Source organism: Saccostrea cucullata, unplaced genomic scaffold (assembly GCF_032062105.1).
Source record: "Saccostrea cucullata isolate Sc308-1 unplaced genomic scaffold, CSIRO_AGI_Scuc_v1 ctg1099, whole genome shotgun sequence".
NCBI lineage: Eukaryota > Metazoa > Mollusca > Bivalvia > Ostreida > Ostreidae > Saccostrea > Saccostrea cuccullata.
In genome coordinates this window covers 64,605-82,111 of record NW_026934202.1, presented here as the reverse complement: position 1 = coordinate 82,111, position 17,507 = coordinate 64,605, and the positions used below count along the sequence as shown (strand labels likewise).

At 30.2% G+C, this 17,507-nt stretch overlaps 1 protein-coding gene and 1 long non-coding RNA gene across 2 annotated transcripts in view; both read left to right on the top strand.

The window, feature by feature from the left end:
* Positions 1 to 1,123: 1,123 nt before the first annotated feature.
* The window catches only part of LOC134240128 (leucine-rich repeat-containing protein 15-like), a 50,333-nt gene continuing 33,949 nt past the window's right edge, over positions 1,124 to 17,507 (top strand). Inside the window, exons 1-4 of the mRNA XM_062722235.1 lie at positions 1,124 to 1,128; positions 1,639 to 1,710; positions 5,781 to 5,852; positions 10,819 to 10,890. Of these exons, the coding sequence (XP_062578219.1) occupies positions 1,124 to 1,128; positions 1,639 to 1,710; positions 5,781 to 5,852; positions 10,819 to 10,890 (221 nt within the window). The remainder of the gene's footprint in view (positions 1,129 to 1,638; positions 1,711 to 5,780; positions 5,853 to 10,818; positions 10,891 to 17,507) is intronic.
* LOC134240127 (uncharacterized) lies at positions 14,951 to 16,668 on the top strand. The gene is made up of 4 exons (XR_009986369.1): positions 14,951 to 15,296; positions 15,924 to 15,987; positions 16,264 to 16,331; positions 16,556 to 16,668. It is a non-coding gene; the product is annotated as an uncharacterized LOC134240127 (long non-coding RNA).

Here is a 17,507-nt window from a genome sequence, read left to right as displayed (position 1 = left end):
GCAACTAGAAATTAATTTAATTTTCGCATAAGCATTTAAAAGTTTTTAAAAGAAATGATGACCTTCGCTATGGATTTAACTTCGCGGAAAAATGGTGAATCGCGAACATAGTGAAAATTAAACCATCGTGATTATTTACCAATCTACAGTATTTGATAAAAATTAATCTTTAGAACTTTGTTTCCGCCGGGTGCATAGTGTTATACAAACACATCTTGTTTAAATTGTATATAATTGATTTACTTAAAACAAGCATTTATTTACTGAATCCAGGAGATTTCAGAGCAGTTCAAGTACAAATAATTACTTAAATATGGTAGTCTAATCACTATCGAGATTGATTTCTTGAAATATAAGTAAGATCGACAAAAGAGTCTTCTCACTGTACATGCTGTTAGTAAATATTCATATAACTGTGTTCAAATACTTAATAATGTTGTTTTTATGCCGCCACTTGTCAAAAGATAGGATTCAATACATTGGTCATGAAGATACAAAGTAATGGGTACATTTTTTCCTTCAGTTAAATTTATGCACCTTATCGTGTTATAAATTGCATATAAAGTTACACATTGTTGATGCATGGTGTTGTAACTTTGATAACTATACATGTATGTATGTATGCATTATGTTGCAGTACTTTAAGCCATTTGGATATCCATATGATATTAAATAATAAGTTTCTATCAAATCCCAATGCTGTTTCTTTACATAATAAAGGGGTCCTGACCCTTTTCTATAAATTTCACTTGAGAAAATTTAAAATTTGTAAGATTGATTTTCAAAAACAACAATAACATTAGAGTCACATAGAAAATAGTTTGAAGTATGAAGCACTGCTTATTTTCTCAGAAATGATTTTTATGTCAGATCATGATATGAAAAAATTAAACATTGAGAACAGAAATATAAACGATTTATTATCACAACATTTAATTTAATATATGAGGTGCATATGAAAATAATACTTAGTATCATACCTATTAAAACTATGTTAGAAAACAACACGAAGCGATGTTTCCTAAGTCAGAAAATCACACAATGTTGTATGTTGTTGTAAGAAAAAAAACATCTTTTGGGAGGAGTTATCTTTCTTCATGTGAAAAAAGTTATACTAATAAAAATGCGGTATTGAGTACTTGAAACATTAAACCAGTTTTAAAGTGGTCCTTAAAAAGATACAGCCTATTCAATTTATAAGGCTTTTGATGTTGGGATTAAATGTTTTACTGTTAAATATAATAAAACAATTAAAAAGAAATTGGCAAAAGAAATGGAAAGTATTGTTTCCATCCACTGTAGATTTCAATAAGTCTCAATAAGATATATCTGATCAACAAAACTTTGAATAATAATCACAACTTGTACTTTCGAAGTTAACTCTATTTTGAGAGGGTCTATACCTTGCAGTGTTTAATGGTTTATGGTAAATTTTTGAGATCATCAATGTCGTAAAAATACCTTTCGACAAAATAGGTTCAATATTACATAAGGATGAGTCAATAATAATTTATGTAATGATGTAATTTAATGCAAAGAGTTCAACTTTAACAATGTCGGTAAAGACACTTGGACGTAAAAAAACTAATATTTGTAGAGTAGACATTTTAATGAATTAATGAAGAAATATTATTTCAGATCACTACAAAGCAACCAGATAACCACCATTGCAGACAACGCCTTTAATGGATTGCCAAATTTACAGACACTGTAAGTTTTTGATCATTTTTTTTTATTTGTCAGATTAAAAGAAAATTTTATTTATTAGCAAATTCGCAAATTTAATGTATCAGGGAATTTGCTTACAACATTTCAAGAAAAGATTGCGGATATTCATTGGATTTAGTAAAGGACAATAGATGTTGTCTCTGCAGGTCGGCGCATGTACTGAACATAAACAAACGTAGTAGATAATAAGTTGGTTATTTGACTCTATAGAATGCATGATGAAGTACACTGAATGTTTACTGCCAAGGGTGAAAAAATAACTTATACTTAATGTTTCTTTATACATAAAAAAACCACATCATGTACAATGTTTTTGGAGCTTTTTATATTTGAGGAGTGACAGGTGAAGTGATGTAGTAAGTCTTTCATTAACATGTTCAAACTCAAACAAGGATAAAAGTATTTTCTATACATTACTGCTCAAATTGTTTTCATGAACATAATGCTTGAATTTAGTACACGTACTTAAGAAACAAGTGTAAACTTATAGGGTTTAGAATAAGTGGTTTTTTGAACAATTTTAACCTGGAATATATTTGCTGTTCGTTATATCCATACCCGTCATTCATTTAAGAAGGATATGGAGATAAGAAAAACATTCAATATCAAAGTCCATTAACAATACAAAATAGGAGTTGAGCAAACATGATCCCCAAAAATTGAATCGATCTGAAGTCAAGTATTGAAATCAATCTGATGCCATAAAGAAAGAAAATCTTGGGATGAGGAATGTAGCAGATTCCTTATATTATACGGTGCAAGAGTAATTAAAAACAATTCATAAAATTGGTAAAGAGCAATTCATTTGCCCATTCCATGATTGTACACCCGTACGTATTGTCATACGTATATTCAGTCGTATGTATTTTCAAGTTAAAAATAAAGAGGTAGGGGCTCCATGGGGGAAAATCGGCCCCAGCTTAAAATTAAATTTATTTGTTTTTGGTTATGTGTTGTGGATATCTATTGTTTAGAAATATCATTAATTTGTCCGAGAATCTTAATTTAAGAAGATAATTAAAGAATTAATTAATCACAATTTTGTTAACGTAAGCGTTAGAAAGTAGCGTCATTAAGTAATAAACACACAGTAACTCATTACCTTCCTCTGAGGTCACTGAGATAAAACTACTTACTCATACTACTAACAATAATAAAACTTATTTGATAGGTTACAACCGCCAAAGAAGACGGTATGGTTTTAGCTTAATTGTGCCCTAAAAATGTAATGTCATCAAAAAGTTTTGAATTCGGCTTCAATATTAGTTAAGTATATAGCGGTGATAAATCAGGAAAGAATATAGCACAAAGAATTTCAATTCTGCAAATATGAAATTATTAATGTGATGCATTTCTGTATTTTTAACAGAAAAAGCCTCAAATTAGCCAATTTCAAGGGTAATTTTCCTTTAGAAAATAGTTTCCACAGCCATCGCGCACTTTTATTTTTTGATATGTTGTGCAAAAAACCATAAAAAATCACATATCTCAAAATCTTTGTGGGCGATGCCTGTGGACAATATTTACTGAAAGAAAATTTCATTGAAAATTGTTGTCTTCTGCTTCATTTGTAATAAATACGTGAAAATGCATAAGTTTATGACGTCACAATTAGCATTTAAAAACACATGTGAGAAAAATGATTTGTATGATTTTTCTGCATGGAATTTCAATAATTCAGAAAGCATTTGTTTTCACCTTTTACACCAGTTTTATTTTTTAGAAACAACAGGGCAAGATTTATATGAAAACCATTGATACCTTGTTCTTTCTTTTGTCAAGGTGTAATGATGATAATCTTATGGTTGTCATAGGAATGACCTATGTTCATAAAAATGTCTCTGACTGCATTAATAACAGAAAGGAAATATCTCAAAAACTTGACGATTTTAGCTATTTTCAAAACATAGATGTGTTTTGTTGCAAAGAAGAGGTCATCAGTAAATTAACATGAAACATCCTGTTCATAATTTAATTCGAGCGCAGATACGTATCCAGTTTTCATTTAGATCGGACTTGTCAAACCGCACGTGGCATTCGGTGCGTAATATACTCTGACGTCACATGACGTCGTTTGTATTCTTGCTTTACTAAACCGATACCTGAACGGGCCTATTTCAATCAGTTTATGACTATTTTTCTGTAATGAACAGATACATTTCGATAACTTTTGATTGATTGATTGTATATTGTTTAACGTCCCTCTTGAGTGATAACTTTTGAAGGAGATAGAGACTTTATATTTGGTATGCATACTCCATTATTTAATTGCTTTCAAATTACACCAAGGACAATGATCCAGTAAATTGACTGTGACCTACTGTAAATCTTTTTAATTCCACGGTGTTTAAAATTCACGATTTCTCAAAAAGTACCATTCACGATGGTTTTAATTTCACGCAACTAGAAATTAATTTAATTTTCGTATAAGCATTTAAAAGTTTTTAAAAGAAATGATGACCTTCGCTATGGGTTTAACTTCGCGAAAAATGGTGAATCGCGAACATAGTGAAAATAAAACCATTATGATTATTTACCAATCTACAGTATTTGATAAAAATTAATCTTTAGAACTTTGTTTCCGCCGGGTGCATAGTGTTTTACAAACACATCTTGTTTAAATTGTATATAATTGATTTACTTAAAACAAGTATTTATTTACTGAATCCAGGAGAATTCAGAGCAGTTCAAGTACAAATAATTACTTAAATATGGTAGTCTAATCACTATCGAGATTGATTTCTTGAAATATAATTAAGATCGACAAAAGAGTCTACTCACTGTACATGCTGTTAGTAAATATTTATATAACTGTGTTCAAATACTTAATAATGTTGTTTATATGCCGCCACTTGTCAGAAGATAGGATTCAATACATTGGTCATGAAGATACAAAGTAATGGGTACATTTTTTCCTTCAGTTAAATTTTTGCACCTTATCGTGTTATAATTTGCATATAACTTTACACATTGTTGATGCATGGTGTTGTAACTTTTATAACTATACATGTATGTATGTATGCATTATGTTGCAGTACTTTAAGCCATTTGGATATCCATATGATATTAAATAATAAGTTTCGATCAAATCACAATGCTGTTTCTTTACATAATTAAGGGGTCCTGACCCTTTTCTATAAATTTCACTTGAGAAAATTTAAAATTTGTAAGATTGATTTTCAAAAACAACAATAACATTAGAATCACATAGAAAATAGTTTGAAGTATGAAGCACTGCTTATTTTCTCAGAAATGATTTTTATGTCAGATCATGATATGAAGAAATTAAACATTGAGAACAGAAATATAAACGATTTATTATCACAACATTTAATTTATATATGAGGTGCATATGAAAATAATACTTAGTATCATACCTATTAAAATTATGTTAGAAAACAACACGAAGCGACGTTTCCTAAGTCAAAAAATCACACAATGTTGTATGTTGTTGTAAGAAAAAAAAAACATCTGTTGGGAGGAGTTATATTTCTTCTAAATATTTCTTCATGTGAAAAAAGTTATACTAATAAAAATGCTGTATTGAGTACTTGAAACATTAAACCAGTTTTAAAGTGGTCCTTAAAAAGATACAGCCTATTCAATTTATAAGGCTTTTGATGTTGGGATTAAATGTTTTACTGTTAAATATAATAAAACAATTAAAAAGAAATTGGCAAAAGAAATGGAAAGTATTGTTTCCATCCACTGTACATTTTAATAAGTCTCAATAAGGTATCTCTGATCAACAAAACTTTGAATAATAATCACAACTTGTACTTTCAAAGTTAACTCTATTTTGAGAGGGTCTATACCTTGCAGTGTTTAATGGTTTATGGTAAATTTTTGAGATCATCAATGTCGTAAAAATACCTTTCGACAAAATAGGTTCAATATTACATAAGGATGAGTCAATGATAATTTATGTAATGATGTAATCTAATGCAAAGAGTTCAACATTAACAATGTCGGTAGAGACACTTAGACCTTAAAAAAAACTAATATTTGTAGAGTAGACATTTTAATGAATTAAAGAAGAAATATTATTTCAGATCACTACAAAGCAACCAGATAAGCACCATTGCAGACAACGCCTTTAATGGATTGCCAAATTTACAGACACTGTAAGTTTTTGATCATTTTTTTATTTGTCAGATTAAAAGAAAATTTTATTTATTAGCAAATTCGCAAATTTAATGTATCAGGGAATTTTCTTACAACATTTCAAGAAAAGATTGCGGATATTCATTGGATTGAGTAAAGGACAATAGATGTTGTCTCTGCAGGTCGGCGCATGTACTGAACATAAACAAACGTAGTAGATAATAAGTTGGTTATTTGACTCTATAGAATGCATGATGAAGTACACTGAATGTTTACTGCCAAGGGTGAAAAAATAACTTCTACATAATGTTTCTTTATACATAAAAAAAAACATCAGGTACAATGTCTTTGGAGCTTTTTATTTTTTGAGGAGTGACAGGTGAACTGATGTAGTAAGTCTTTCATTAACATGTTCAAACTCAAACAAGGATAAAAGTATTTTCTATACATTACTGCTCAAATTGTTTTCATGAACATAATGCTTGAATTTAGTACACGTACTTAAGAAACAAGTGTAAACTTATAGGGTTTAGAATAAGTGTTTTTTTTTAACAATTTTAACCTGGAATATATTTGCTGTTCGTTATATCCATACCCGTCATTCATTTAAGAAGGATATGGAGATAAGAAAAACATTCAATATCAAAGTCCATAATACAATACAAAATAGGAGTTGAGCAAACACGACCCCCAAAAATTGAATCGATCTGAAGTCAAGTATTGAAATCAATCTGATGCCATAAAGAAAGAAAATCTTGGGATGAGGAATATAGCAGATTCCTTACATTATACAGTGCAAGAGTAATTAAAAACAATTCACAAAATTGGTAAAGAGCAATTCATTTGCCCATTCCATGATTGTACACTCGTACGTATTGTCATACGTATATTCAGTCATATGTATTTTCAAGTTAAAAATAAAGAGGTAGGGGCTCCATGGGGGAAAATCGGCCCCAGCTTAAAATTAAATTAATTTGTTTTTGGTTATGTGTTGTGGATATCTATTGTTTAGAAATATTATTAATTTGTCCGAGAATCTTAATTTCAGAAGATAATTAAAGAATTAATTAATCACAATTTTGTTAACGTAAGCGTTAGAAAGTAGCGTCATTAAGTAATAAGCACACAGTAACTCATTACCTTCCTCTGAGGTCACTGAGATAAAACTACTTACTCATACTACTAACAATAATAAAACTTATTTGATAGGTTACAACCGCCAAAGAAGGCGGTATGGTTTTAGCTTATCGGGATGAAGGACCTTTAGCTGAAAAAATACCTGTCATTTAATTTTTTTCATATTTTGTATATATCTTATTTAGTATGTCCTACATACTATAAAGCAGACATATCAATAGGTTTCTAGACTTATTTTTGAGATATTGAGTGACAAATACCATACCCCACAGTGTCTGAGCGGAGTTTTTATTCTCCGTGTTTCTGGGTCCACAACTCGGTCGATAATTGAAATTTTTCACCATAGATAAAAAATATACCAGCGGAAATGTGTCTTTTAAATTTTATTATAGTATGAATAGGGTTAAAAATTCGAAAAAAAGCAAGATTCTTTTGTAACACCACATCTGGAGACGGAAATTTACGACTTTTTTAGGACAACTTAAACCATAAGAAAATTAATTTGCAAAAAATCCTATCATTCAATATTTGAAAATTTACGTCGAAGTTCAAGGTCGCCATTGTATTGATTAACTGTAAAAATATCGATTGGTAAAGCTGAGCTCAATATTGCACGGGGCAAAGTTAAACGAGTCATGATCATAGAAAAACGTGTCATGTTTACATTTCTCGAGTACCGGAAAACCCTACTATGACGTCACACATTTGCGAAATAAGCTAAGCAAGACATAACTACAATATATTTCCGTCAACAACCATGTAAAATATTTTTTGTGTTCTGTAATTCATAAAATGTCCCACCATGTACTGATCATGACCCGTTTTTATGATATTATACGACCCATGTTTTACCTTTTATAATCTTACTGTACTGAGATCCACTATGACGTCAGCGACTCGTTGGACGCGCAGTGTAGGGAAACAGAAGAGTGGATCAATCTAATCCGTAATTTGAAACTATTTGCAAGAAAGTTTGAATGTTTTTAGTTATTTTTATACAAGATGGTGAACTCAAACAAACAGTAATTTTTTTTTTTACAAATACTGTGGTTTTAATCTCGTTTTGTACATATTTTATCAGAGATTATGACGTAAATCAACTGAGTCACGTGACCATACATCCTTCATCCCCTTAATTGTGCCCTAACAATGTAATGTCATCAAAAAGTTTTGAATTTGGCTTCAATATTAGTTAAGTATATAGCGGTGATAAATCAGGAAAGAATATAGCACAAAGAATTTCAATTCTGCAAATATGAAATTATTAATGTGATGCATTTCTGTATTTTTAACAGAAAAAGCCTCAAATTAGCCAATTTCAAGGGTAATTTTCCTTTAGAAAATAGTTTCCACAGCCATCGCGCACTTTTATTTTTTGATATGTTGTGCAAAAAACCATAAAAAATCACATATCTCAAAATCTTTGTGGGCAATGCCTGTGGACAATATTTTCTGAAAGAAAATTTCATTGAAAATTGTTGTCTTCTGCTACATTTGAAGAAAATACGTGAAAATGCATCAGTTTATGACGTCACAATAAGCATTTAAAAACACATGTGAGAAAAATGATTTTTATGATTTTTCTGCATGGAATTTCAATAATTTAGAAAGTATTTTTTTTACTTCTTACACCAGTTTTACTTTTTAAAAACCACAGGGCAAGATTTATATGAAAACCATTGATACCTTGTTCTTTCTTTTGTCAAGGTGTAATGATGATAATCTTATGGTTGTCATAGCAATGACTTATGTTCATAAATATGTCTCTGACTGCATTAATAACAGAAAGAAAATATCTCAAAAACTTGACGATTTTAGCTATTTTTCAAAACATAGATGTGTTTTGTTGCAAAGAAGAGGTCATCAGTAAATTAACATGAAACATCCTGTTCATAATTTAATTCGAGCGCAGATACGTATCCAGTTATCATTTAGATCGGACTAGTCAAACCGCACGTGATCGGGCCGATTTCAATCAGTTTATGACTATTTTTCTCTAATGAACAGATACATTTCGATAACTTTTGAAAGAGATAGACTTTATATTTGGTATGCATACTCCATTCATTAATTGCTTTCAAATTACACCAAGGACAATGATCCAGTAAATTGACTGTGACCTACTGTAAATCTTTTTAATTCCACGGTGTTTAAATTTCACGATTTCTCAGAAAGTACCATTCGCTATGGTTTTAATTTCACGCAACTAGAAATTAATTTAATTTTCGTATAAGCATTTAAAAGTTTTTAAAAGAAATGATGACCTTTGCTATGGGTTTAACTTTGCGAAAAATGGTGAATCGCGAACATAGTGAAAATAAAACCATTGTGATTATTTACCAATCTACAGTATTTGATAAAAATTAATCTTTAGAACTTTGTTGACGCCGGGTGCATAGTGTTTTACAAACACATCTTCTTTAAATTGTATATAATTGATTTACTTAAAACAAGCATTTATTTACTGAATCCAGGAGAATTCAGAGCAGTTCAAGTACAAATATTTACTTAAATATGGTAGTCTAATCACTATCGAGATTGATTTCTTGAAATATAATTAAGATCGACAAAAGAGTCTACTCACTGTACATGCTGTTAGTAAATATTCATATAACTGTGTTCAAATACTTAATAATGTTGTTTTTATGCCGCCACTTGTCAAAAGATAGGATTCAATACATTGGTCATGAAGATACAAAGTAATTGGTACATTTTTTCCTTCAGTTAAATTTTTTCCTTATCGTGTTATAATTTGCATATAACTTTACACATTGTTGATGCATGGTGTTGTAACTTTTATAACTATACATGTATGTATGTATGCATTATGTTGCAGTACTTTAAGCCATTTGGATAACCATATGATATTAAATAATAAGTTTCGATCCAATCACAATGCTGTTTCTTTACATAATTAAGGGGTCCTGACCCTTTTCTATAAATTTCACTTGAGAAAATTTAAAAATTGTAAGATTTATTTTCAAAAACAACAATAACATTAGAGTCACATAGAAAATAGTTTGAAGTATGAAGCACTGCTTATTTTCTCAGAAACGATTTTTATGTCAGATCATGATATGAAGAAATTAAACATTGAGAACAGAAATATAAACGATTTATTATCACAACATTTAATTTAATATATGAGGTGCATATGAAAATAATACTTAGTATCATACCTATTAAAATTATGTTAGAAAACAACACGAAGCGATGTTTCCTAAGTCAGAAAATCACACAATGTTGTATGTTGTTGTAAGAAAAAAAAAAACATCTGTTGGGAGGAGTTATATTTCTTCTAAATATTTCTTCATGTGAAAAAAGTTATACTTATAAAAATGCTGTATTGAGTACTTGAAACATTAAACCAGTTTTAAAGTGGTCCTTAAAAAGATACAGCCTATTCAATTTATAAGGCTTTTGATGTTGGGATTAAATGTTTTACTGTTAAATATAATAAAATAATTAAAAAGAAATTGGCAAAAGAAATGGAGAGTATTGTTTCCATCCACTGTACATTTCAATAAGTCTCAATAAGGTATCTCTGATCAACAAAACTTTGAATAATAATCACAACTTGTACTTTCAAAGTTAACTCTATTTTGAGAGGGTCTATACCTTGCAGTGTTTAATGGTTTATGGTAAATTTTTGAGATCAACAATGTCGTAAAAATATCTTTCGACAAAATAGGTTCAATATTACATAAGGATGAGTCAATGATAATTTATGTAATGATGTAATCTAATGCAAAGAGTTCAACATTAACAATGTCGGTAGAGACACTTAGACGTAAAAAAAACTAATATTTGTAGACATTTTAATGAATTAAAGAAGAAATATTATTTCAGATCACTACAAAGCAACCAGATAACCACCATTGCAGACAACGCCTTTAATGGATTGCCAAATTTACAGACACTGTAAGTTTTTGATCATTTTTTTTATTTGTCAGATTAAAAGAAAATTTTATTTATTAGCAAATTCGCAAATTTAATGTATCAGGGAATTTGCTTACAACATTTAAAGAAAAGATTGCGGATATTCATTGGATTGAGTAAAGGACAATAGATGTTGTCTCTGCAGGTCGGCGCATGTACTGAACATAAACAAACGTAGTAGATAATAAGTTGGTTATTTGACTCTATAGAATGCATGATGAAGTACACTGAATGTTTACTGACAAGGGTGAAAAAATAACTTCTACATAATGTTTCTTTATACATAAAAAAACATCAGGTACAATGTTTTTGGAGCTTTTTATTTTTTGAGGAGTGACAGGTGAAGTGATGTAGTAAGTCTTTCATTAACATGTTCAAACTCAAACAAGGATAAAAGTATTTTCTATACATTACTGCTCAAATTGTTTTCATGAACATAATGCTTGGATTTAGTACACGTACTTAAGAAACAAGTGTAAACTTATAGGGTTCAGAATAAGTGGTTTTTTTAACAATTTTAACCTGGAATATATTTGCTGTTCGTTATATCCATACCCGTCATTCATTTAAGAAGGATATGGAGATAAGAAAAACATTCAATATCAAAGTCCATAATACAATACAAAATAGGAGTTGAGCAAACACGACCCCCAAAAATTGAATCGATCTGAAGTCAAGTATTGAAATCAATCTGATGCCATAAAGAAAGAAAATCTTGGGATGAGGAATATAGCAGATTCCTTACATTATACAGTGCAAGAGTAATTAAAAACAATTCATAAAATTGGTAAAGAGCAATTCATTTGCCCATTCCATGATTGTACACTCGTACGTATCGTCATACGTATATTCAGTCATATGTATTTTCAAGTTAAAAACAAAGAGGTAGGGGCTCCATGGGGGAAAATCGGCCCCAGCTTAAAATTAAATTAATTTGTTTTTGGTTATGTGTTGTGGATATCTATTGTTTAGAAATATCATTAATTTGTCCGAGAATCTTAATTTAAGAAGATAATTAAAGAATTAATCAATCACAATTTTGTTAACGTAAGCGTTAGAAAGTAGCGTCATTAAGTAATAAGCACACAGTAACTCATTACCTTCTTCTGAGGTCACGGAGATAAACCTACTCACTCATACTACTAACAATAATAAAACTTATTTGATAGGTTACAACCGCCAAAGAAGACGGTATGGTTTTAGCTTAATTGTGCCCAAACAATGTAATGTCATCAAAAAGTTTTGAATTCGGCTTCAATATTAGTTAAGTATATAGCGGTGATAAATCAGGAAAGAATATAGCACAAAGAATTTCAATTCTGCATATATGAAATTATTAATGTGATGCATTTCTGTATTTTTAACAGAAAAAGCCTCGAGTTAGCCAATTTCAAGGGTAATTTTCCTTTAGAAAATAGTGTCCACAGCCATCGCCCACTTTAATTTTTTGATATGTTGTGCAAAAAACAACAAAAAATCACATATCTCAAAATCTTTGTGGGCGATGCCTGTGGACAATATTTTCTGAAAGAAAATTTCATTGAAAATTGTTGTCTTCTGCTACATTTGAAGAAAATACATATAAATGCATAAGTTTATGACGTCACAATTAGCATTTAAAAACACATGTGAGAAAAATGATTTGTATGATTTTTCTGCATGGAATTTCAATAATTCAGAAAGTATTTTTTTCACATCTTACACCAGTTTTACTTTTTAGAAACCAGAGGGCAAGATTTATATGAAAACCATTGATACCTTGTTCTTTCTTTTGTCAAGGTGTAATGATGATAATCTTATGGTTGTCATAGCAATGACTTATGTTCATAAATATGTCTCTGACTGCATTAATAACAGAAAGGAAATATCTCAAAAACTTGACGATTTTAGCTATTTTCAAAACATAGATGTGTTTTGTTGCAAAGAAGAGGTCATCAGTAAATTAACATGAAACATCCTGTTCATAATTTAATTCGAGCGCAGATACGTATCCAGTTATCATTTAGATCGGACTTGTCAAACCGCACGTGAACGGGCCGATTTCAATCAGTTTATGACTATTTTTCTGTAATGAACAGATACATTTCGATAACTTTTGAAGGAGATAGAGACTTTATATTTGGTATGCATACTCCATTAATTAATTGCTTTCAAATTACACCAAGGACAATGATCCAGTAAATTGACTGTGACCTACTGTAAATCTTTTTAATTCCACGGTCCACATAGTGAAAATAAAACCATTGTGATTATTTACCAATCTACTGTATTTGATAAAAAATAATCTTTAGAACTTTGTTGACGCCGGGTGCATAGTGTTTCACAAACACATCTTGTTTAAATTGTATTTAATTGATTTACTTAAAACAAGAATTTATTTACTGAATCCAGGAGAATTCAGAGCAGTTCAAGTACAAATAATTACTTAAATATGGTAGTCTAATCACTATCAGGATTGATTTCTTGAAATATAATTAAGATCGACAAAAGAGTCTACTCACTGTACATGCTGTTAGTAAATATTCGTATAACTGTGTTCAAACACTTAATAATGTTGTTTTTTTATGCCGCCACTTGTCAAAAGATAGGATTCAATACATTGGTCATGAAGATACAAAGTAATGGGTTCATTTTCTCCTTCATCTAAATTTTTGCACCTTATCGTGTTATAAATTGCATATAACTTTACACATTGTTGATGCATGGTGTTGTATGTTTTATAATTATACATGTATGTATTTATGCATTATGTTGCAGTACTTTAAGCCATTTGGATATCCATATGATATTGAATAATAAGTTTCTATCAAATCACAAAGCTGTTTCTTTACATAATTAAGGGGTCCTGACCCTTTTCTATAAATTTCACTTGAGAAAATTTAAAATTTGTAAGATTGATTTTCAAAAACAACAATAATTAGAGTCACATAGAAAATAGTTTGAAGTATGAAGCACTGCTTATTTTTTTCAGAAATGATTTTTATGTCAGATCATGATATGAAGAAATTAAACATTGAAAACAGAAAGATAAGCGATTTATTATCACAACATTTAATTTAATATATGAGGTGCATATGAAAATAATACTTAGTATCATACCTATTAAAATTATGTTAGAAATCAACACGAAGCGATGTTTCCTAAGTCAGAAAATCACACAATAGCCGCGTTTCGAGTTATGCCGGAACACCGTTTTTATTCTACTTTTATTCACGCCGATCACGTGATTTCACAAAAATGTTCCTCATAGTTACTTCCGGTTGTCATTGTTTACGTTGGAAACATACCGTTTGAAGCGAAAAAGGACGCCGGCTGGTACTCCTGCGCGGCTTCTGGCTGAACATATGACGACTGAATACAGGGGAGATATGGGTACATGTCGTCAGTACAGTTTTTTGACTTCTTCTCCAAAATAAAGGCACCAACAAAAAGAAAAAAATGTCTTGACCTTAGAAGTAGGGGATCCGACTTCGAGCCTAAAAGAATGAGACTTGTCTGTTCCTTACACTTTGTGGACGAAAAACCCACTCCTGACCACCCATACCCAGAAGTATTTGAATATAACAACTTCAAATAAAGTAAAAAAAGGTTTAAAATATAATTAATTTACCTCATAATGCCTATATTCCACAGATGCAAATTTAAAAAAAAATCAAACGTACATAAGCTTTGCAATTAATATGTACACAACTATTGCTATGAATACACTGCTACAATAAAGATGAATTTCGTTTGTAGATTCGCCCTAATACCTCAATTCTAAAAAGAGAACAGGCTTTATTACATTTACACAATTCTATGAAGAACGATGCTGGTGTCTGCAGAGACGAGGATGGTTGCAGTGATTATGACTTGACACCAGTAAAACATATACGCAGTACAGTTAAGGCAACACATGAAAAAATATGGTAATGAGGTCATAATGAGGTCTGACGTCATGACAGTTGCTCGGCCCTGATCAATCTTTATAAGGAAATAGAGCTCAAAATAACTATTTACCGATATTTGCAAGAATTTGTAGCAAACGTCAATATTTTCATGTTTAAATAAATACTTATTAGTGGTTTTCTCTTACATAGAATAGCAGATCTATAAAATAATTCACTTTTTATGTGCCGCTTGGCTGCATTCGGCTTCAGCCGAACGCTTGCACTCGATGACATGGAGTGTTGTTTACATCTACAAACGTGGCGACATCAGCTGAGATATGCAGTGGATTTTAATGCAATAACCGGGGAATCTTATAAGAAAATAGGGATAAGATAAGAAACAAGGCATTGTTTATCCTTATTACGAGAATATGAGAACATTATTTCGGAAGATAATAAAAGACTGAGACGATCATCATCCAGCTCCCTAGATCCATCTCTGCAGTACATTTAGCCCAGGTATGTATGCGCATGTATGTGCAATATCTAGATATTTTATAGAAAAAACCGATAGCGAGTGTTTACATGATCATTTACATGTATTACATGTATCACAGTCAGTGAAAACCTAATGCAGTGTATTGCGATTGTGTGTATATTATGCCCCCCCCCAACAGTTCCAACATACACATACAAAGTTGAACACTTTTATATTAGAATTTTTTATGTAATTGTACCATAAGTATATGGTACAGAGTTCTTGTCAATTCGCTTATATTCTTTGAGACATTATGTGTAGTAATGGGGATCAAATGTGACAAAAGTAATACAGATTTACACTAAATTAAATTTGAAATTTCATTGTTTCAGTAAATTGGTTGACAATGATTTACTGAACATGATAGGTTGTTTTCTTTCTGACAGTATACAAATATGCTACATAATATATTTATAAAATATTTTCTGTATCATTATGTTGAAAACAAAACCTACAGTTTAAATCTTTGTTTGTGAATTTATAGAACTAAATTAATGGGGGAAATAAAATATTTTTTAGTTTGATTGCATGTCAAGTCAATGAAATTCTGTAATTTATACATTATTTTTGTTTAAATTATATGATATATAAAACTTCTACTATTGTAGCTAGCTGTCAAGAGTTCCAGGCTTGAGGATGAATAAATAAAAATCCCTTCCATTTCTCCACAGGGTATGTATACTTCTAAAGCATTTAACATTTTTAAGCATGCAGGTATGATTATATTTATTTTTCATTTTGGTAAAGATGAAAGAATGTTTTTTTTTTCATATACTAATTACTTTGTCTCGTAAATGTCAGAGTTTTTAATTTCCCAGAAAAGTTTTGTAACACAACTTTGTTTCTATTTAATATCTTGTATATCATGATTTGTTTTGTGTGTGTAATGTCAATTTATTCTACAATGTATTTCATTTAGTAATCTCATAGCATTATAATTTGTTGCAGCTATTCCCAAAGAATCGGATCTATGAATTCATTCAGGCAGCAAGTTAATCCATCATTTAAGGAAAATGGTATGCTCCATGATTTTATCTATTATAAACCAAGCAATATTCCTGACAAAATCATAAAATAAAACAGTAGAATTGCATGTAATTTATTTTTCAATTAATCATGCATTCAATGCTCCATGTTTTAATACATTGTTTTGAATTTAATTTAATTTTTAACACCAATTTACTCTCAATAATGGTATGTATACATGTATATCCTGACTTTCTCATACTTGTATTTTCAGAATTGACTTCATCCACAAGAACATGAAGTGATGGAAATAATTTGCACCTGCTCAGTATTCCTTATAAAGTCTACCTATGAATTTGAAAAGCTGTTTATGAAATAAATTTTTCTTGATCAATAAATCACGCTTTGACTTTTTCATATACATTTACTTATACTGTATAATTACTGAAAAGGCTATTAAGATTTGGAAATCTCAACTTGCATATGTTTGTGTGGTGGGTGTCAATCTCCATCAAGATATTATTTCCAGCATGTACATACATGTAGTGTTAATTTGTTTTTCTATAAAAGGAGCTAAAAAGGAGATTATTGATTCAAAACAGGTACATGTAAGGGGACCACCATTTTATTCTGAAGGAGAGGGGTGATTGGCATGTTTTCCCAAGTTATTTTTTTTAAATAATATTTATTTCCAATAAGATGAAGGACAGATTATTTATTTTCCTCTTCACTGAAAAAATGTCTGGCAAGCAAAAAAAAAAAAAAAAAAAAACCCTCTAATTCATAAGACGTGAGCGCTGGTCTGGGGCAGCCCTAACAAAAAAATACTATAGTTAACTATAGTGATAACTTTAACACTTTGAAAACTTTGATTTACTATAGTGATAACTTTGACACTTTGAAAAACTTTGACGAAAACTTTGACACTTTGAAAAACTTTGACGAAAACTTTGACACTTTGAAAAACTTTAGTGAAAACTTTGACACTTTGAAAAACTTTGGCAAAAACTTTGACACTTTGAAAAACTTTGGCGAAAACTTTGACACTTTGAAAAACTTTGGCGAAAACTTTGACACTGAAAAACTTTGACGAAAACTTTGACACTTTGAAAAACTTTGACGAAAACTTTGACACTTTGAAAAACTTTGACGAAAACTTTGACACTTTGAAAAACTTTGGCAAAAACTTTGACACTTTGAAAAACTTTGGCGAAAACTTTGACACT